Genomic DNA, 22,544 nt, shown 5'->3' with positions numbered 1-22,544 from the left:
GGCACCCGACTGGATTCCTGGCGGCTTCATTTGCAACGGTTTGTGGTTGTTGCTGCTGCTGCTGCTGCCGCCGCCGCTCTCCTGGCTGAAGGGAAGTTTCTCTGCCCTGCAGAGGGCTCCAGCGAAGAGAGACCCGGGGAAGCAGGCTTTCTTCTGGAGCTCCCTTTAAACGCCTGGTGCCTGATTCATTCCCTCCCCTTCCACCCGCCTTTGCACACACGCGCTCACGCTCCCTGTGCAAATTGTTGCAGCCCAGGCTTGTTGGCTTTGCAATCTGCCGCCTTGCAACGTGCGTGTGTTGGAAAGCGAGCTCGCCTCCCCCGCCCGGGGCCGAGCTCTCGGATCCCACCCGCTGGATTCCCTCGCAGGAGAGGCACTGGGCGCTTTCCTGAAGGTGCAAAGCTGCTGCTCCGTGGGGCTGTTTGCAGGACAATGGGAAACTGACAGACACCCCCCCCCCCTTCCCGAGGAAATGCATCTCCTGGAGATTCCTCCCGGCGTTCTGCGCCCAGGATCCTGCTGCTGGGGGATGTGATTTGGATTTGCAATGTGACCACGGCAGCCCCGTGTCCAGGATGCGGCCTCTCACCTGCCTCTCCTAGCCTGGCAACGCCTTGATCTTCTCAGCCCTGACAAGGGATCTTCCTCGGGGATCCCACCCTTGCAGCGCCTGAAGAAGGCAGCCAGGCAGGCAGTGACCCCGCAGGGCTTGGGATGGGGGCTAAGGACCGGCGTCCCTTCACCCCTCCTAGCCAGGCCACCCTCTATCAGAATCCTCCAGTGACCAGCTGAGCTGGTGGGAGCCAGCCCTCCGGCCCCCTTTCTCCGTGAGGACCCCACCGAGGCGATGAGCGGGAGATGATGATGATCGACACGCAGGTGAGCTTCGCGGGATGGGTTTCCGCCGCGCTGCCAGGGGAGTGGGCCCAGCGGGATGTGGCCGCAATACTTAGTGTCACCATCCCAGGCATCACTCCTGGCCCCGCTGCTGGGGAGCTGCAAGGGGCAGGTCTCCCCCATTCTGCTGCTGCTCTGGGATGCTCAGGGTCAGTAATCACCTGTGTTAATTAGCAGCCATAGGACGGAGCAGGGGATCCCCTTCACTGCCTGGAATGATCTGTTCTTATGCATTAATGAGGTGGCTTGTGCTTATTTCCAAAGGCCTGTGCACTAATTGTATTGCCTCTAGAGATGTGTGCAGGATAGGAGCCAGACTAGACAGCGACAGGGCTTGGTGAACCTTTCCTGACAGCTCCAGGGCCATTGCTGTCAGCTGGCCCCAGGCTACTGTGTGCACGGGCACAGGGGCTGGCATGCTATGAATGGCTGGATACATGGGGACACACAGCAGCCATAGGGAACCAGACCATGGCAGGCCTGTTAGAAAAGGAGAAGTAACCCCAGGGAGCTTCTTAGTCAGAGTCCTGGGACTCTGTGTAAATGACCGAAGGCGGCTGCACACGTGGATGGAGGCTGGTCACTGCAAGGGGAAGGATGCAGAGTCTCAGGGTTCACGTGCTTCGTGAATGAGACGCTTCGGCCACTGCTGTTCTGTCTGAGGGACTGGTGCGCAGTGACAGTGCCTGAACGGTGAGTCTTTGCTTCCCCATGTACAGGGCTTGGAGCCAGTCAGGAAATGACTAGACCTGCAAGACATTTGAAGGTGTCAGGCCCCCTTGTGCAGCCCTTATGCCCCAAACTCTTCGCACCCTCCTGGGGGGGGGGGGGCTGGCTCAAGTTTAAGTGAGTCCCAGGCAATCCAATCACAGGGGTTCAAACCCTCTGGTGCTATTTCTGAGAATGGGTTGCAGTTGGGAAAATTTGAAGAGTGGGCCTTGGATTGGTGGAAATCCTTGACTGGCCCCTCCCTCTCCCTCCCACCCTTCACCCATCAGCTAACCCCTAAGAACTTGAGTGTTCAGAGAGAGGCATGTTTATTCCTAGGGCCCAATGCTGAGCTTCCCCCCGAATCCCAGAGACTGAGGGGCCTGATGGTCTATTTTCCTAGGCTGGTGAAACATCGCTGACCTCAGTGGAATTCCCCCTGGATTTGCCCCTCTGTCAATGAGAAGAGAATCTGGCCCTCAGTGTGGAAGCACACCTGGCACATGCCACTCTCCGTGTGGTTAGCCTTGCAGCGCTGCAGGGGGTCTCTAGACTCTAGGTCTGTAGCATGCGCAGGAGGAGGGCCCGTGGTATGAATTTTTACATCGATGCTGCTCCTCTAAATCCCAGGCCTGTGCATAGATCAGTCCAGCGAGTGACATCGGCACTAAATCCAGCACCGAGAGCAGGAGACAAGAGGTGGGCTGTAGGGAGATCCCTGCCTCTCTGTTGGAGGAATTGTCTGGGCTTTGTGGAGAAGGGAGTGATTGGCAGATTCAAAACAGGACGTGCTGCTGCTAACACAGTGATCTCTGAGGGCTGGCGAGCGGGGCTGGCGTCCTGCTCCTTCAATGCCTTTTCTTTGGCGCTGACCACAACTTTAGCAGAGAGGGGAGCCAGGCCTGGAATGACTCTCCTCTCCAGAGCTCCTCCTGGTCTGTAGGGGCTTGGACTTTGGTACCAGATAAAGCTGGTAGTGGATACGCAAAGGAGTCCAGCTGGCATGAAGTCCTGGGATGAGGGGCACCATGAGTCCTTCACAGACTGGCTCAGCTGGTGTATTTGGAACCCCTATTTCCAAACATGAGTGCAGATCAGGGGACATGGGAGCCTCTTCGGGGTTTTCCAAGGCTAGTTTTCCCAGTGGCTTTGGGTTTGTGTTTCTTTCTGTCATGCGAAATATTTCTGCTATGCTCTTTCCCCTTGTGCTGGGCTGTAGGTCCTCTTGGGGCCGTGGAGGCTGGTGGGAAGCAATTTTCCCAGCCTGGCAGTGGAATCCTGGAGAAAGCTGCATTGCCTGTAGACTTCAGGCCAGGTTTCCAATAGGGATGTGAAGGTTTAACCAGTTAACGGCTAAGCCTAACCCCCAACAGTGGGGCTAGAGCAGGCAGAGGGCTGCTTCAGCCCCGCAGGAGGGTCTACCATGGACAGGGGCTGCTCCAGTGCAGCTAGCAGGCAGAGGCTGCTCTGACCAGGCTGGAGCAGCCTTTGCCTACAGTGAGTGGTTCCAGCCCACCGGCGGGCAGGGGTGCAGCTCCAGATGGGCTGGAGTGGCCCCCCGCTCGTCCCCTTTAATATGTTTAACAGGTTGGACAATATGTTTAACTGGTTAGCCAATTAAACGGGATTTTATATCCCTAGTTTCCAATACGTTGCTATAGCAAATATCCTTCCGGAGGATGCCAACCAGCTGTCTACATTGTGGTGGCAGAGGAATCATTTCACTGGCCACTGCTTCAAACTCACTCGTGGAACACGAGTCAATAACCGGTCCCCTACATACACCAGCCTAGGGCAGGAAAAAGAGAGGAGCTGGCCAGAGTGGGGAGAGTGGGAGGGCAGATAACCAGCATGTTCAGTTGAAAGTTCAGGGGCAATTTGGAGAGAAAGAATATTTCCCCCGGCATGTACACTGGAGCCGCCAGAGCGGCAGGGTGACACGCTGACACTCACACAGAGTCAATAGCACGGGATCCATAATGAGCAGAAATGGCAGAGGACTTTGGGTTTAATCATTACCAAAAAGAGCAGCTTATGGGCCTCCTCCACCAGCTTTGCTGGGCTGGGGTGGAGGGGGAGGCAGCTCCCCTTTGCCAGTGAGGCAGGAGGCAGGGCTGGGAGGTACGGTTCATCTGCAGGATGTTGATGGGAAAGGGGGATTGTTTCCTTGTTTTGACAGAGACTGTCCCAGGGGTGTTTGCTTCTCTCTCCACACTGGGCTGGCTACAAGCACCATTGTACGAGGCTGTTGCTGCATGGGACTTGCCTCATACTGCCTTGTCCTGCTGCTGCTGGGCTGAGTGAAGGACAGGCTCACCAGCTCCCACGTGTGGGCCAACCACTGTCGTTTGTGCTGCTTGTCTCTGGCTTGTCTCTGGGGTGGATGGATGTGCCCAGGAAGGAAGTGAGATGGGCCAGAATCTCTGCAAGGATGGTGGAGGTGAAAGGGCACCTCCCAAATGCTACGTGGGGTTCCTGGCCAGTGGCTTTCTCATGACAACAAATGCAGCTGCTCTGGAGGTCCTGCCGTGGCTGGGAGCCACAGTTGTGCCCCAAGGTGCGAGAGGTGCCGTGGTAAGAGGTAATGCTGCATCGTGAGGCTCCCCGGGACCTGCAGGCATTGGCGTATCAGCCGGTGTGTCCACCTGCCTCCCCAGTGCCAGCCCATGGAGCAGATAAATGGAGCAGGGAGGGAGCTGACTGCTCAGTGTGATGCCTCCCCCCCAGGCAGGGTAATCAGGCTTGAGGGTGACATTCGTTGAATCATTGTTGAAAAATCAACACCAATAAAAAGTTAGAAGAATTGGGGGGGGTTCGTTCTCCCAGGGAGCTAGTGCCATAGGAGACTACTGCCTGCAACACTGGGGAAGGAGAGCCGGACTCCCAAAGGGCTTTCCAGCAGCAAACCCCCACCTCAATTGTTGTATGCAAGACACAAAAAGTCATTCTTCCGCTTTGCTGATTAGGCCTCGGTTGGAGTGTTGTGTCCAGTTCTGGGCACCACATTTCAAGAAAGATGTGGAGAAATTGGAGAGGGAAAAGCAACAAAAATTATTAATGGTCTAGAAAACATGAGCTATGAGAGAAGGCTGAAGGAATTGGGTTTGATTGGTTTAGAAAAGAGAAGACTGAGAGGGAATTTCAAGTATCTGAAAGGGTGTTACAAAAAGGAGAGAGAAAAAATTGTTCTTCTTGACCTCCGATGACTGGACAAGAAGCAATGGGCTTAAATTGCAGCAAGGGAGGTTTAGATTGGACATTAGGAAAAACTTCCTAACTGTCAGGGTGGTTAAGCACTGGGTGTGGTGGAATCACCATTAATGGAGATATTTAAGAGCAGGTTAGACAGACCTCTGTCAGGGATGATCTAGATCAGGGCTACTCAACATGTGGCCCATGGGCTGTGTGTGGCCCACGGCCCGTTCATTTGTGGCCCGCGGTGCAGTTTGAGTTTACATGAGGCTCAACATGTGGCCCACAGGTGGGATCTTTTGAACATGGCCTCCATTGGGAACACACTCCACCATGGCGAACACACTTGACTTGTGGGTGTGTTGGAGGGCAGAGGACTCCTCTGTGTGCAGTATTACAGTTCCTACTACAGTTCTCCCCTATCTTGATTGATTGCACACTGGAAGTGATCACTAGAGGTGGGCCAGAGCCCTGTGAGGTTTGGTTGGACCTTAACTCACAGCTAGGGGTTTATCTCTGGGCATCGAGCCCCATTGTAAACTCTCATACAACCCTTTGTCTGTGACATTACTGGTGGCTGTTCTAGTCCAGGTGAACTTTCTCAGGACAGGAATGGAACCACCAAGGAGGGAGGGGCTGGGCAGTGCAATACCCCACACTGGATACAGGAATTCGGTCGGGTCCATCCAACAACCAGTAGGTAACCTGAGCTGTGCACTGCCCTGCGCTTAGGTACGGCCCAGGAAACCTACGACCTGCTGAACCTGCAGAGCATGACTGTCCAGCAGGTGGCACTGTTGCTTTATATCAACTGGTCACCTCTCATGAGTCCACCGGGAAATGTGAGGGAGGAGGTGGAGTCCCGGTGGCTCTCATCACACTTGGGGAGTAGCCTCAGGCTGCACAGGGACCTGGACTTCCCCATGGTGGAGGGTTCGGGGTGAATGATCTTTGCATCTCAAAGGGAAAGGTCTTGCTGCCTGAGGACATGGTTTACTTTGCCATTGACGGTGATGATAATAACTACAAAGCTTTATTTATTAAAGAAGGCAGTGTCTGTCCCATGCACCCTTAGCTAGGAAATTTGGGTTCCATTCTTAGTCCTGCCACTGGCCGGCCGTGTGACCTCAGGGAAGTCATGGGCTCTGTGCCTCAGTTTCCTCATCTGTAAAACAGAGAAAATGAATCTGACCTTCCTTTGTAAAGGGCTTTGAGTGTCCATAATTAAAAGCACTATATAGCCCCTAGGTATTATTTATGGAGGGTCTGATCAAAAGCCCACTCATCTTGGTGAGAATCTTTCCATTGACTTTGTTGGATTTTGGGTCACGCCCAAATTACCTTTCTGACTGAAAGACTACTGGATTTTAATAAACTATGCCCACGAGTTACTTCACCCAGCCCTGAATTGTAGCAACTTCTGGGATGGGCCCTGGCAACTCTTTAAGTGCCACACTACCCTAGTTCAGGGCAGGAAGTGAAGAGGTACCCTGTATCCAGGGTACCCTGTAAGTTGAGCGCTTGTGTGGCCACCTAGGAAAGATTCAAATGTTGTCCAGCTGATTAGCAGAGCACCCAGAGGATCCACAGCCAGCAGCATGTGTTTCTACAGTGGTGCACTTCCACACATGCCTTGGCATACATAACAAAATTTATTCCACACATGGATGGAAAGCATGAGAGGGAACTTTGCCCGTATCGTACTGAAACGGCAAGGAGGGCTCGGGTATGTGGAATGTACCGAATTCACCCATATTGGAAATCAGCTGGCACAACTGGGGTGAACATCCCAGAACCCAAGCTTCATACTTCGGAGGATTTAGGAAGGCAGAGCAGACTGACTGGCATTGGAAGATATCCAGGATATTCTTGCCTAAGGTGGTTACCTCCATAACCAAGGCTCTCTTCAGCCTTTTGTTGGGATTATTTCCACTTGAATCCTGTCTCCCAGGATCTCAGTAATGAGTGCTGTGATGCGGAGACTCTGCTGTTCCATGGGTGAGCACCGCACGCTGCTCCGCCACCCTGAGACTGATCTACCATTTTCTTAGGAAAAATCAAGCCAAGCCTTCATCTGGCACATGAAGAAGGGGTCCCGGGGGGGGAGGGGGCCTGGTGCCGGAGCTGGAATGTAGTGGAGCACAGCAAACCAGTATGTAAGGAGCAGCACAAGAGGATCATCTCTTCTCCTCAAGGGCACTTCAACCTATCAGAATAATCCTTTGCCCTTCTCTGCCCCCTTCACTCTATGTACTTCCTAGTGCTTTCACGAGCATTTGGGTCTTGCATCCCTGTGAGGTCGGGCTGTATGATTATCCCCATCGTACAGAGAGGGTGCAGAGGCTCAGGCATGGTGGAGTTGAGAACAGACCCAGGAGGGGGGACTCCCATCCCTGCAAGTCTGGGGGCTGGAGATAGAAGCTGTAAAACCCCCTCCCTGGCCCAGGAAATAGTAGAACTAGAATATTGTCAAGGGAACAGCCTGGTCTTGCATCAAGAACCGTACCACGATGAGAAGGTGCCCTTTCTCTCATGTGTGTGGGTTTTATTCTTCTCTGGGGGGGTATGCACAGAACCTCTTGTTAATGCCAATGGGATACATCCAGTGATAGGAAAGGGCTAACACAAGGTGCTGCCCTGTCCTAGCCGTCTCTCATTTAAAATGCACTTTCCACCTCCACCTGCTGTCATCTGAGGTTCTTCTGGAGCATGAATATCAGACTGCAGCCCTTTGTTACTATGGTAACAAGGGCCATATAAGGCCCTAGATACTGAGGCCCTCGTGACTGTAGTATCCCAGTGCCTTATTCTGAGATTCGTGGCCCAGGAGAAACCCAGATGATTTGGGGGTCAGGTGCATTTTCATGGTAGTCTGGTGCAAAGCTTACCATACAAAACATACTCCTTGCCGGGGCCAGGGCAGCATGAAACACCTTTGCCCTGCTATCTGGGTCTAAGCTCTTGTGCTAGTATTCACATCAGCAATGTCCATAGCCGAACTGTGATAGAACGTGCTCTGCTCTTGTGCGTGTGGAAGCCTAGGTGTGTGTGGAAGCCTACACTAGGGACCCATGGCTTAACTCAAGTGATTGTAGTCGAGATGGGACAGAAGGGCTCTCGGTTGATGATTGATTATTAATTAGTATTGCAGTATTGACTAAAGTCTTGACTAAAGTATTGACTAAAGTCCCCCAGCTGAGAGCATGGCTCACTGTGCTGGGCACCTCACATACACATAGTGAGACGGTCCCTGCCTCAAACAGCCTCAGTCTAAATGAACCAGACAAAGGTCGGGACAGGAAGGGAAGTGGAGGCCCAGAGAGGTCACATGACATGCTTAAGGTCATGCAGCAGGTCAGTGGCAAAGCTGGGACTGGAATCCTGGTGTGTTGATTCCCAGTCCAGTGCTCTGTCTGCTGGACTGTGCTGCCTGGAAGGAAACAGACATGCTCTAAGGTAGCTAAAGAGTTTGGGGGACAAGGCCCCAGCTGTGAAGGCATTTTTGCTATTGGCTTTCGGCAGAGGCTGCCATAAGAAATACCAGCAGCCAGCCACTGATGTGCTGAGTGCACAGAATTTACCCTGATCCTCTTTGCATGGAGCCATCCCCTAGCATCCCCACATGCCAAATGACCTAGCAGTAACAGCAGAGAGAGCCGGGCTGGTCATTCTGAGCCCTGTGATCTCTCCTTGACATTTGATTGTTGCTGGATTAGCCCTGGCTAGGAATGTCCGACTGGCTCAGCCCGAGTCAGTATTGCAGGATGAATTCCCATCAGGTCTGTGGTGGGATCACAGATTCCCTGGGGATCTGTGCCGCTAGCTGAGTAAATTCTCTGGGTCTCCTTAGCTTATCAAGAGCCTGGGCACAACTGTGCATTCGTCCCAGCAGGACGCAGAATCAGCTGTCTAACGTCCATCGAACTGGCTTTCTCCTTTGTATCGGATGTTCTGTTCTCCGCTTCCGTTTGTGTCCCTGCCTCGCATGCTTTGGCCGTCCGTCAAAGAAAATGTTTGTAGACACGAGCTGACGTCAAGGGCGGTCCGGCGACTGCCTGTCATTGGTCACAGGCTTCCAAGGCAGAGCTCCTGCTCCCTGGAGGCCTGGTGTGGACAGCAGGAGTTCATCCACTCAGGAGGTCGTTGTAGACCCCTGACAGATGTATGCTCGCTGGCTCATCCCTTGGTGCTGGTCTCCTCTCAGCACAACTGAGATAGGGTATGTCTACACTACCCCGCTAGTTCGAACTAGCGGGGTAATGTATGCATACCGCACTTGCTAATGAAGCCCGGGATTTGAATTTCCCGGGCTTCATTAGCATAAGCGGGGAGCCGCCATTTTTAAATCCCCACTGCTTCGAACCCCGTGCAGCGCGGCTACATGGGGCTCGAACTAGGTAGTTCGGACTAGGTTCCTATTCCGAACTACCGTTACTCCTCGTGAAACGAGGTGTACCGGTAGTTCGGAATAGGCACCCTAATCCGAACTACCTAGTTCGAGCCCTGTGTAGCCGCGCTGCACGGGGTTCGAAGCAGCGGGGATTTAAAAATGGCGGCTCCCCGCTTATGCTAATGAAGCCCGGGAAATTCAAATCCCGGGCTTCATTAGCAAGTGCGGTATGCATACATTACCCTCCTAGTTCGAACTAGGAGGGTAGTGTAGACATACCCATAGATGGAGAGGGGATGTTGGGTTTCAGAGCCACGTTTCTCTTTCTGAGCCCAGGGCTGGCAGACATCTGCCATGGGGAGAGGGTGTGGGATGGCTGTGAGGTGGGCTTGGGTCTCTGTTGAATTGTCTGTCCCAAGGAAGAGACCAGCCTTCATTATGTTCATAGAATCATAGAATACTAGGACTGGAAGGGACCTCAAGAGGTCATCTAGTCCAGTCCCCTGCCCTCATGGCAGGACCCAGTACTGTCTAGACCACCCCTGGTAGACATTTATCTCACCTACTCTTATTACCTACTTTTAAATATCTCCAGAGTTGAAGATTCCACAACCTCCCTAGGCAATTTATTCCAGTTTAACCACCCTGACAGTTAGGTTGGACATTAGGAAAAAGTGCCTAAGGGTGTGTCTAGACCACAGAGTTTTGTCGACAAAAGTGGACTTTTGTCGACAAAACTATACCTGCGTCTACACTACCGCTGAGTTCTGTCGACATAAGGTGTTATTGCATCTAGGGTTGTGTCTAGACTACCGGGTTTTGTCGACAAAGCAGCTTGCTTTGTCGACAGAACTGAATGTAGTCTAGATGCTCTTTGTCGACAGAAGCTTTGTCGACAGTATCTGTCGACAAAAGTTCTGTCAACAAAAGCCTGTAGTCTAGACGTACCCTATGTGTCTACATTGCAGGGAAATAACTAATGGGGGGATGGTGTGATGGGGCTTGCCAGCACCGCACTAGACAAGGGGAAGGGGAGCATGCCTATTGGGTAGAATATGCCCCTCCCCTGCAGCCCTGCTGGGCATGCTCCCAGTGTAGCCCAGGTATAAAAAGCTGCAGAGCTGCTCAGTTGGGACTGACCTCTGGAGGAGAAGGAGCCACTGCCCAACCACCCGAGCCACAGCCGCTGCAGCCAGAGCTAGAGACGCTGGACCAGTGGACCACGTCGCTAACATCCCCGGGCCGAGCTCGGCCGCAACACAGGCTGTGCCATACAGCCCCCCTAGACGCTGTCGCTGCACCAGCCACTGCGGCACCCCACGCTGGGCCTGCCAATGCCGCGACTGCCGGCAGACCCACATATACGGGTGGGACCGCTGCTGGCCAGGGGGCTGGGGTAGGAAGCAACCCAGGGCGGGGAGCAGGAAAAGCCCCAGCGGTCTCGGCGTGTTTTGGGGAGAACTCCCCGTTGAGCCAGTGGTGGGAGCCACCCACCACTGATAGAGCCCTGGGTTGGGGCCCGGTGGAGAGGGAGGGCCCGGGCCCCCCTACCCGTTCCTCCCAGATCCTGGACGAAGAGGGGATCTCATAAAGGACTAGGCTGCAGGGCCTGCATTTAAAGGACTAGGCCTCAGAGCTGAAGGGTGTCAGGCTAGTGTCCCCACCATAGATGTTGTGATAAAAGCGGAAAGGGATGAGGGAAAGAACCCAGGGGTGATGCTGGAACCAGTCTGGACCCATGTCTATTATAGAGCCAAATGGAGGTTCTGGCATGGTGAGCCAAGGCTGTTCCCTAGTCCTCACCCCCACTTCTAGCCATGACTGGAAGCTGATACCACATGGGACCCTGTACTTGAGGGACCTCCAACCCACTCCTGGAGCCTCGAGAGCTTCGGAGAGGGTCTGGGTATTGGTGGCAGAGCTCTGAGATGCTCTTCCCAACCTGGACTCTGATCCTTCCTGAGCTCCCTCAGCAAAGAGAGGGAGAAAGTGATGAAGAAGGGAGGAATGGGGGAGAGTGGTGGTTAAACTTCTGGAGGGAACGTCCCAGGAGACACTCTTCTGCATCAGGACTTGAAGTAAAGTGCCATGAGCCTTCCGTGGCTGCAGGCACAGCCTCCCCCAAGACACATGCTACTATTATTGTCCCTCTGCCTCAACATATGCGTCTCCGTAACAGCCATCTCCGTTCCTAGAGTTCCTTTTCTCCCCCTTCCTTGAAACCTGTCCCGCCCCAGCTAAAAATGCCCTGCCCCTTCTGGAGATGGGAAGCGAACTGTGAAAAGGTCACATCCGACACTCGGGAACCTGCCAACTCATCCTGCAGAAAGACAATGGATTGGCTTGCTCCCTGGTTCACACCTGGGGATACGTAAGGGTGGGGCATTTAGGGATGTCTCGCTATGCCTAAGGGGATCATGCTGGACCCCTCTGAAAATCTCCAGGGTCTGCCCAGTTGTGTGCTCCTGGTCTCGCTGCTGCTTTCTGATGCCAGACTCCCTGCTGTGTGTTTTCTGCCATGGGAGCACAGCAGCGGAACTCTGCAGCATGTTCCATGCTCATGAACCCAGGTGACCTTCGCTTCCATCCTCCCCATGGAGCAGTGAGGAGTGCTGGCCGGAGACTTCACTAGTGTAAATAACTGGGACAGGAATTTGGGAAGGAACTTTCAAGTCAGTGAAAGGCCAGCACCGAGATTTCTGGCTCCTTCCCTGAGAAAGAGGGAAACAGCCCGTCCAGAGGATGCGCTCTGACGCAGTGGGTAATGGAGACCTGGCTCTGAGAACGGTTTTGAGTGAACAGGACTTGGCCTCTGTCTGGCTTCTCCCGGAAAGAGTCGTTTGACACTAGTGCTACATCTAGACTCCAAAGAAAAGTCAGAAAAAGATAACGCAAATTGTGCATTTTGCGTATATTTTCCTGCTTTTATTTCCAAAGAGGCTTTTCCAAAATTTGGCGTGTCTACGTGGTGCCAGATTTTAGAAAAATCTGCTCTTTCGAGCCATCCCTTCTTCCTCGTACAATGAGATTCGTGGGGATGGCAAAAGAACACGTCCGCTTTTCTGAAATTTTTTGGGGGAAATGCAGGCACATTCTTTGAACGCGGCATTGCTTTTCTGGGATACTGAAGGTATCCTGGAAAAGCGCTGCAGTCTAGACGTAGGGGAGTAGGCAGAGCCCATGGCTGGAATAGCTGGGTATGCGATGGGCGTGCATCCGAGGACTGGAGTAGCCAAGGTGCTGCAGGGCCAGATTGAAGTACGCTGGTTGAGCCATGTGTTGACCCAGCCTGGCTGCACTTGGCATAGCCAAGGGTGAGGTGCTGAGAGGATGGAAGGGGGAAGGACAGAGCAGGACAGTCTGCCAGGAAGCATAATGTGAGGTGAAACCCAAGCAGCATGAAGGCCCTTAGTAACGGAGAAGGTGTTTCTTCATGCTGGCCTGTTCCATGGCAGAGGTGCCTCCAAGTGCTGCACTGTGCCTAGCAAGCCCACAGGAAATGGAAACACCCCGAGCCTGTTACCTAGCCAAGTTCTCTGGTGCCACGTGAGCCACAACGGGGCCTGTTCTGCTTGGCAGCAGTTGACAGTCCCAGCAGGCCCTCACATTTCCATGGTGATGGGGCAGGAGTTCCTCTGGGAGACTGACATAATGAGGCTGGAGAGAGCTGTGTTGCGTTGCAATCAGTGTTGTCGTGCAGAGAACAGCATTTGATGTTCTCTCGAGATCCCATCCAGTTCTAGGGTTCTGAGATTCCTCAGTTTCTGTGGCTCTGGATTCCAGTCACAGCACAGGCAGGGCGGTCACAACTCCTACCCCATGTGGGCCCAGACAGGGTCATTCCCCTCAGGGAGGCCAGATTCTTGTGATAAGAGACCTATGAATGATAAGGCGCTGCCCTTCTCTGCAAGCAGCGCTTTCTAAATGACAGTAGCACCTTGCAGGGCCCCTTCAATATCACCATTTCCATCCTGCCCTCAGGGAAACTGAGGCTCCAGGCAATGTGGCAACTTGCCTTAGGCCCACAGGGAGCAGAGCTCAGCTGTCCTGACTTGCAGCCCTGGGCTCTAACCTCTAGCCATGCTTCATCCCAAAGGCTAAGTGAGCTCAATATCTGCCCAGACAGACCATTCCTCCCGCTTAGGCTCTTGTCTTCCTCCTCCCAGAGGAGGGTCTCCAACCTAGTGGTCCTGACAGCAACTGGAACCATTGGACTCTGCCTCTTTATCAGTTATAATCCAGCCCCCTCTGAGTACGGAGCTTGGAGTCCCAAGAGTTCATGGCTCCCTACCTTTATCCACTGTTGGTGGTGAAGGCCACATGCTCTGAGTTATATAAATGCAACCATGATCCCTGAGAGCGGATTCAAATGGGGGGGAAAGAGCGCCCTTCAGAGGTACTGTGCCTGGTGTCTCAGCCCGTCGAGCACTGGTCCCAGGGCTAATGGAAATGATTGGAATACCAATCCCTCTCACACTGCCAAGGAGCACTAAGAGACTAGTTTAAGCCTCCATATTCGTAATCCGATCTGGAAAATTTGAGGCCTGGCAATTACCCAGCGTAAGTGAATAACTCAAGTGTAGGGGGTGTGCAGGGGTGCTGTGATGTAGGAAATGCAGTCGCTGGGATTAGCCATCAGCCTGACATTTGGATTGCCTGCCATTATTAAAACTCCTCTGGTGGCACTTTTCAGAAGAGTTGGGCATGAGCCCCAGTGTCTTGGCCCAATCCCAGTTATTGGATGTTGCCTGGCAACGTTTCCTTGTTGGCTCACTGGGAGACAGGATTTTCCCTCTCTCCTTGTCCCTCAAGCTCCTGTGTACAGCTGCTAGTGTGACTGCAGTGGCTTTTGTATCTCCTCTGCCTTGTGCCTAGAACTGGCTGCAAAACCTGCAGGAAATTCGTGTTTGTCCCAAATGGCCAAGAAAATTTGAAATCCCAGAATTGTTCGCAAAATGAGCAATTTAGAAATACTTCATTCATTTAAAAGTCACAACATGTTTTGACCTTTATCATGAGGAACCTTTTCAGCCTTTTTGAGATTTTTCTGTGAAATCTCCACGTTTCTGGAAAACATTTAGCTGTTGTCAGATCAGCATGGGGAAACTCTGACCAGGTTTCCTATCACCTCAGAAAAGTGGCTGTATGAAGTGAAGCTATTTTACGGTATATTTAAGGACCCAGGCTCCACACTTTTATATAAGTGACTAGCCCTTGTGCAGGGTTCTTACTGCCTGGATTCAGGTTCCTGTCATTTGCAACGCAGAGAGCACTCCAAGGACTGCAGCAGGGACTGTGTGAATCAGTAAATAAACTCAGTTGAAGAGGTATATGGAATCTCCGTGGCAGGGTGTACGATGTGGAAGAACTGAACAGTGCTAGTGAGTGGTTAAATGCATGGGATGCCAGAAATTTTACTCTGTGTTGGGTGGTGCAGTGCACTTTAAATCTCATGGAAAAACAGACACTTTCATAGCAGTGTGATTTGTGTTATCACCTAGTTGCACAATGTTTTAACCAACTGTATTGGAATCCTTGGGAGCATAAATTCCACTGGCAGAGCGGGAAGTAAGGGGGGGCTAAGAGCTGCCTCTCCTATCAGGGTCAGTGATTTGAGGGCTTAAGCACGTGTTCCGTAGAAGAACCCAGTCTGTTCGGGAGAGGGGGGTTACAAGAGACAGTTTCACCTGCAGCTACACCCGCTGTATCTCTGCTTTGGGGAATTCACCCAGCCTTGGATAAAGCCAACACACATGTTCTGGGGCTTTGTACTGTGGCACTATTTACATAACCCCCCTTTTCTCCATCCTCATTCCAGTGCTCTTTGAAAGGGTATTTAGTTAATAGGATTATGCAGCTTTCCTGTCGTTAAGCAACAGAAATCAATGCTCAGCCCCAGGCCTGAGCTTAAGGTCAGTTACAAGAGTCTGCCAGTAGGTGGCACCAAGCCTTAGGTGCACTCCTTCCTACCTGACTCAGGCTGTACCAGTGACCAGTCACCAAGCGGGAGAGCTGGCACAGGTGGAGCCTGTGTAGAATGGGCAGGTAGGCAGCTGCTTGCTCTGGGTCCTCGCATCCTTCCCCCTGCTGCTAAAGTCCTCCAAGGGCTGGTGCTAAACCCAGGCGGTAAGAGTTTGTGTGTCCACCCACAACAGCTGCTGTGGGGTTCTCCCTGCTGGTGGTCCCAGGTGGCCTCTGTGTGGACAGGAGCCCCTGAGGCTGGTTTTCCAGCCCGGCCCACAGTGCAGGGCATCCGCGCCTGCTCCCAACACATATGGTAAGTGCGCTCACAGAGCACCATGGGCAGAGTCTTCCATGCATCTCATACAGTCACTGCAGTGGTTTTCTCACTTTGGTGCTGAAGTCCATAGAGCTGAGGCACCTGATTTCTTTGGGCCAGGGAATCCTCCTGCCGGTCCTGGTACCTGAGCAGCAGCCCCCTATCACCAAGGGCTTCCCCTTTACTCTGTTGGTTTATAAAGCTGCTGGAGTCTCCTTGGACCGAGTGGCAGATTTGCAGAGGAACCTCAGTTAGTGCAATTACTGAACAGAGCTGTTTGATGCAAACCTACCCAGACCCAAATCTGTGAGCGGCTGCAGAACTGGCATGTTGGGAACCAAGCTAGGATCCAGGCTTCTCTGTGGGGCTGTGTCTAGACCACATGCCTCTGTCAGCAGAGGCATGTAGATTAGACACATAGGCAAAGTCAAATGAAGCCGCGATTTAAATGATCGTGGCTTCATTTACATTTACATGGCTGCCGTGCTGAGCCGACAAACAGCTGATCAGCTGTTTGTCTGCTCAGCGCGCTAGTCTGGACGCTCCCCTGCCGACATCAAAGCCCTTTGTCGGCAGCCCCGTTATTCCTCGTGGGATGAGGTTTACCGGAGCTGCCGACAAAGGGCTTTGATGTCAGCAGGGGAGCGTCCAGACTAGCGCGCTGAGCCGACAAACAGCTGATCAGCTGTTTGTCGGCTCAGCGCAGCAGCCATGTAAATTTAAATGAAGCCGCGATCATTTAAATCGCGGCTTCATTTGACTTTGCCAAAACAACAAATCTACATGGCTCCGTCGACGGAGCCATGTAGTTTAGATGTACCCCGGCAGGCTACATTGCTGCACTCCAGAGAGGGGTTGGTCCTGGGAGAACTGTTACTTGACACCAGCTGTTAAAAAGGTGCGGACAGGACATTTGCACCGCCTGGATTGTGTTCGCCAAAGCAGAAGCTCTCCTGCCCCACTATGGCCTTCCCTCCCTTCTAGAGGGAAACATGTAAGAATAAAGCCAGACTGTGAGGGTAAAGGAGATGCAGATTAAAGTGACTTTCCCTCTCCGGTCCCTGGATGCGGCTGAGCCAACTTGGAAAAGGGAAAGGTCTGCAGAAAGGATCAGCTTCCCGCACTGCTGACGATATGGTTCCAGCAGTACTGGGCAGCTCTTTGTAATGATAAGGGAGGGGAGCTGTTGAGACTTTTTGTCTGTGCTGCAAAGGAGATTCGCAGTAGAAAATGGACCTGTGTGAAGAATCTGTCTATATGACACACATTTTCCATCCACCCACCCACCCTGGGGCAGAGATGATAAAAGAATGGATCACCTGTCAAATGGAAACCTGTTGAAAAGGCCAGATTTGCAAAGCAAGCATTGAGAGGAAGGACGGCCTTCTTGTATGACGAGGCACGGCATTTCATCGTGCTATGCCTCAGTTTCCTGCCTATAGGATCTCCTGGCTTTTTCTGTTTAAATTGTTGTAGTGCTGTTGAATGTTGTAATATTTGCTTTGAGCCCCACCTCTCGGAGACAAGGATTTATATGACAATTTTTGGCTTTTTTTAATGTCTAGCTCATGTAGCAATGGAGAAAAGTTTCAAAATGTGACCTGAATTTGTCTGAGAGGCTCAGAAACGAGAAGGCAAAGAAAAAGAGCCCCATGCACACACAAGGGTGTATTCATGCATATTGCCCTAACTATTGATCCACCTAAGAGAGGAAAAATGATGCTGTGGTTCACATGCTAGACTGGATCATGGAAGATCCAGGTTCAATTTCTGCCACTGATTCTCTGTAGTCCCTGGGCAAGTTGCTTAGCTACTGTGTGCCTCCATTTCCCCCATGTCAAACTGGAAGTCAGAGGAGTGAGAATGGGGTGCAGATAGCAGAAGGGTATAAAGCACCAAGGAAGGAGCAGGGCTCTGAAGGGTGGAGCAAGGGATTAGAATGAGGAACCATGGGATGAAATTAAGAAAAGGTTTATTTAGTATCAGGAAACGTACTGTCCAATGGGATAGACGGGGCTGTGGAAGCCTCTTTGTTTGGGTCATTTTGAACTGGACTAAGCCCTGGAGAGGACACCACAAGATGGGAACAATCCTGTTCTGATAGGGAAGTGAAGGAGCCTCTTAGTGACAGGCTCCTGGGTCCAGCAGCTCCTGCAGATTTGGGGTTGGCCATTCCTAATGCCTGTGGGTTTGTGGTAGGGATGTGAATGTTTAACCAATTAACTGGTGGTGGCTGGAGGAGCCCGCTGCGTGCCATGGGAAGTGGGCTGCTCCAACCCCACAGGGTCCCACATCGGACAGGGGTTATTCCGGCTGGGAGGGGAAGGCTGCTCCAGCCCAGCTGGAACGGCCCTCTCGCTTAACCCTCCTCCCCCCCCCCCCCCCCGTAATTGGTTAATGGTTTAAACAATAGGTTTAACCGGTTAGCCAATGAAACGGGATTTACATCCATAGTTTGTGGCTGCTTCTGCCAGTAAAGCCCTTTCCACACATAGCACCCTCCTTCATGTGCACACGTGCTCCCCCATTTCACGTCAGTGCTCACACAAGCTCATGCACATGGGGAAACGCCACATCCCGTTGGGGATGGAACTGCATCACCGCGACGCGCAAGTCCCCTTGGCATCCAAGGAATCCCGTCTCGGCGACTGGCAGAGTAAGCGCTCGCAGAGGAATGATAATTAGTAACTGTCGAGATGGCGGCAGCTTGCTCGTGCCCTCATTTCTCCCAGCCCCAGGGCACCTGTGGATTCTTCAGCCAAGGCAGCCAGAGCCTCACCTGCCCTGCAAGTTTAGGGTTGGCTGGAGTGTGTGTGTGTGTGTGAGGCCTCCATAACTGTCGCTTTAATCCCTCTGCTCCCGCCTAGGCCCGCTGCATGTGCAGCTGTCTGTATTTTACATGGACCTTCACAGTGGCCTGGGTGCTCGTGTATGCACGTTTCACATGGGTGCCTGTTTTTGAAGCGGTCCCCCCCCCCTTTTCTCCCTCTGCCCCAGAGGAAGGCCCTGCCCTGGCTTTGGGGACGTTCAAATGCATCAAGCGTTGTGGTCTCTAGGAGCAGGCCATTAGCCCCGGAGCAGCACAGCTTCCCAGCCTCGTCGGGCCCTAGGGGAGCGAGCTGCCTCCTACTGGAGCACAACGGGGAGTCAGTGAAGTGGTTCTGGCGGAGCTGCCTGAGAAGTACCTCTTATTTCTCAAACCCCTGCTCTCTAGGAACGATGCCTTCGGGGAAGGTAATAAGACGTAGAAAAGGGGAGACCAGCAGGCTAGAAGGGCAAGGGGGCTGCACTTGGTGGGCAGCATCTGCTTGCTGCTATTACACTTCATGCACCCACCCCTTGCTCCTTCTGGTGGCCATAATGGTTTGGGGGAGAGTCCAAAGAAGATGCCTGTGAGGGGACTTGCTGGGAAGGGCTGGGAGTGCTGGGCAGACAGCCCAGGGATGGTGGTGGGATGTCCCTTTTCTTGCAGAGATACCCCTACTAGCTGATCAAGGGAACATCCATGGCAGACGGTACAGTGACTCTTAGCGAGCCCTTTGTTGAAAGGATGGTGAGACAGGAGGCCACAACGGTCAATCCAGGGCAGAAATGTCAGTGAGCCCCTCTGGCCTCACAATGGAGAGGCTCTTGCAGGGGGAGCTGTGGGGTTGGGGTATTCATAGGTACTGCAGTGCAGTAATCTGATGAAGCAAGCCGGTCAGAGTGGAGCCAGCTGTCCCACCGGGCTATCCCAGAATTCCTGGCTTTGCTCCAGCCACAGAGCGGAGCAGGTGCTAGTGCCGAGAAGCCAGGGAAGTCTCAGGAAGGCACTGGGGGGCCAGGCCAGCCTCCCCTTGGCTGGGCAGGATTAGTCAGGAATGACACTGGGCTCTGGAATTGTGTTTATACCCAGCTCAGGAATGCTCCTTGCTCTTGAGAGGGGATTCCTCTCTGACAGCTGCTGCTGTCTCACCCAGATCAAATAGTTAGAGTGTGTGTGTATGAGAGTGAGTGCGTGTGTGTATGTGTCTGCACAGGGAGGGGAGAGTCAGGGTCACTGGGAGTGGTCAGGACAAGCCAAACCCATCCAAAAACACTACAGATCTTCAAATGCAGCAATAAATCTAGTCCTTATCTCGTATGCATAAGGTATGGTGACTCACAGATCCCTATTACAGTTCACAGGCTGCCCTACAGCTGAGAAAACAGATGATTGGGGGTTTTAATTGAATCTGCCGTGGCGGGAGGGGGGAATGATGGGTACAAGTTATGGGGCGAGTGGGAGGTGGAAGTGATGATCTCAAGGGAGTACGGTAACCCAAAACAAATGGCTGTAGAGGGTCACAAAGCCACAAGCTGCACCTGTCTCCCTGCGGCTCGGAACTCCCTCCCGCCCCACTGGATACACCATTCTGCCTCCCACCTGTTGGCCCTGCCAGACTCGAACCGTCTGAGCTTAGGAAATGGGAATCAACACCCCATCATGTGGCAGACACAGGACTGGAATCTGCTTTCCCTCTCCCTCGTGCAGTCAAAACCCATCAGCGTCCCCCCTTGCTCTGTGCCAGGTTGGCAGTAACCTGGCCGCTAGCACTGTGAATAGCGGACCATGTGGGCAGAGAGCTGGTTTCCCAGTAAACAGCAAGATAGATGGCTCAGTTTCCAACCCCTCCCTTGCCTGACACCCTTCGGGTACCCCATGTGACCCAAGAACAATGCCGGGCGTGTCTGGGCCAGGCGAGGCAGCACTGTCAGGGAGTGCGGGCAAAGCACCAGGGCCGGAGGGGGAAAGACGGTGCATGCCATTTGGGAGGCGTGGCAGTTAAAGAACAGGTGTTCGACAGATGCCGTGTCCAGAAGTGAGTCACTCACTGGCAATATCCTTTTGTAGGCAGTGCTCAGTGTGGTATAGAGGGCTGGTTTCCATGACTGTCCAGGGAAGGTAACAACAAATACAGAGGATGTTCTCTAGAACTGACTCAATCACACAGATAAGGCATAATAGTGACTCAGACAGAGCAGGTACATAATAGGGATCCTATTGCCTGTCAAGAGGCCTTTGTGTGTCTGCATATCCCTGCCGCTGCAGAAGGGCTCCGGTTTCCCACATGTGTTTGATTTTTAATACCAGGGGAGCACGGGTAAGTGATAGGATGGGGCAGCCATGTTTATCAAAGAAATGTGGAGGTGTTTATTAGTGCGGGCATGCCACTCGTGTGCATACTTGTTGGGGCTGTCTTCATGAAGACAGTGGGCTATTGGGAGGGGCGTGCGTGAGTGGCTGGATGGATAAGACATGGGCATCCATGTCTCGATGCAGTTTGTGTGCCTGGGCTCTATGGTGTGACATTCATCAGGTCTCTATCACTCTTGACCCTGTATCGCTGGTGAAACAGATGCAGATTACAACCTGTACCATTGTGTTTCCAGCCTAGGTCTGGAACCAAGGGGTGTTCAGCAGGAGCAGGGACCTGGCTATGGAAATGCCCTCTGGCACATTACAAGCTCTTCAGAAGCAAGGGGGTTTTCCATAGAAACTAATAAATTTTGTAACCATAGCAACCTCAAGTAAAGCTCACCCCCCTTCTCCTGCAGATGAAATACCCTTCATGACAGCATCAATGTTACCAGCTCCTGGGGGATTTATTTCAGCTGGATAAAGCACTTTAGCATTGAGTAAGGCAGCAGGATTGCTAGCAACAGAGCCTCTCTTTTTGTATTCAACTGCTGAATGAAGATGCATTTAGGAGCAGAAAGGAGGTCTGCTTATATACTTGCCATTCCCTCCTGCCCCAGTCTAAGCAGCAGCCCCTCTGCCATTTTAGTGCCATTTCTTAAAAACACCCTCTTTGTTTCTGCTCCTTCCCCCCAAAACAAAACAGGCTGCACAAGAAGCATCTGTATCTGATTTTTTTTCTCCTTCGGTTAGGTGGTTGTTGCATATGGCCGTCTCCATGGAGACGGAGCCCGGCTCTGCCATTTCCTAGATACCTGTTTGATTGATGGTGAGCAAAACCAACCGCTCGTTTTCTGTTTGGAATTAAGTACGATAGTGATTGGGATCTCGGCTACATTCGGGTCCTGGTGTGAAATTCCAAGCCACACAGGAGCTTAAAAATCAAAATACGTCAAGTGTTAATGGCAGGGAGGAATCCCGTGAAAACTAATTGGTTTTTCCCTTTTAATGCTCATTAGCTGTTCAGTTTGCATTGCTAATTGGCATTCTGTACTTATTAAAAGGTGCTTCCTAAGGTCTTGATTACAAATGAATTTTGCATGCCCGTCTCTTTTTGAGTACTGGGAGTCGTGTATAGCTGTGGGCGTTCCCTGGAACCCGGGAGACAGTTTGGGCAGTGGAATTTATTAGGAGTTGTAATTCTGATTGAAGAAAGGAGCATGTCAAGTAATCCACATCCCCATCTTCAGGGCAGCTGGCAGCAACCATAGGCTTTTGGGGTATGTCTACACTACCCTCCTAGTTCGAACTAGGAGGGTAATGTAGGCATACCGCACTTGCAAATGAAGCCCGGGATTTGAATTTCCCGGGCTTCATTTGCATAAGCGGGGCGCCGCCATTTTTAAAACCCCGCTGGTTCGAACCCCGTGCCGCGCGGCTACACGGGGCACGAACTAGGTAGTTCGAACTAGGCTTCCTAGTTTGAACTACCGTTACTCCTCATGGAATGAGGAAGCCTAGTTCGAACTACCTAGTTCGTGCCCCGTGTAGCCGCGCGGCTCGGGGTTCGAACGAGCGGGGTTTTAAAAATGGCGGCGCCCCGCTTATGCAAATGAAGCCTGGGAAATTCAAATCCCGGGCTTCATTTGCAAGTGTGGTATGCCTACATTACCCTGCTAGTTCGAACTAGGAGGGTAGTGTAGACATACCCTTACTGACTTTCTCCTTCACAAAAGGAAACAGACCCCATGGAACAGAAATGGCCAGGTGTATGGGAGATCCTGTGGCAGAAATAATCTGATAAGAATGAGGCCGGATCATACCAAAAATGTGCTTTCACTGTTGAGGAATTGAAAGTCAGTGTGCCTTGTGCTTTTATGTCCCGTAGGGTCCAGATTGACAAAGGTATTTTAGGTGCC

The 22,544-nt window shown here is 52.4% G+C and overlaps 1 protein-coding gene across 1 annotated transcript in view; it reads left to right on the top strand.

Annotated features, from left to right (window-relative positions):
* The window catches only part of RALGDS (ral guanine nucleotide dissociation stimulator), a 117,857-nt gene continuing 95,313 nt past the window's right edge, over positions 1-22,544 (top strand). Inside the window, exon 1 of the mRNA XM_006136834.5 lies at positions 1-879. Coding sequence (XP_006136896.3) covers positions 859-879 — 21 coding nt within the window. The 5' untranslated portion in view covers positions 1-858. The remainder of the gene's footprint in view (positions 880-22,544) is intronic.

Source organism: Pelodiscus sinensis, chromosome 23, assembly GCF_052426305.1.
Source record: "Pelodiscus sinensis isolate ZL-2025 chromosome 23, ASM5242630v1, whole genome shotgun sequence".
NCBI lineage: Eukaryota > Metazoa > Chordata > Testudines > Trionychidae > Pelodiscus > Pelodiscus sinensis.
This window is presented reverse-complemented; position numbering and strand designations above follow the sequence as displayed.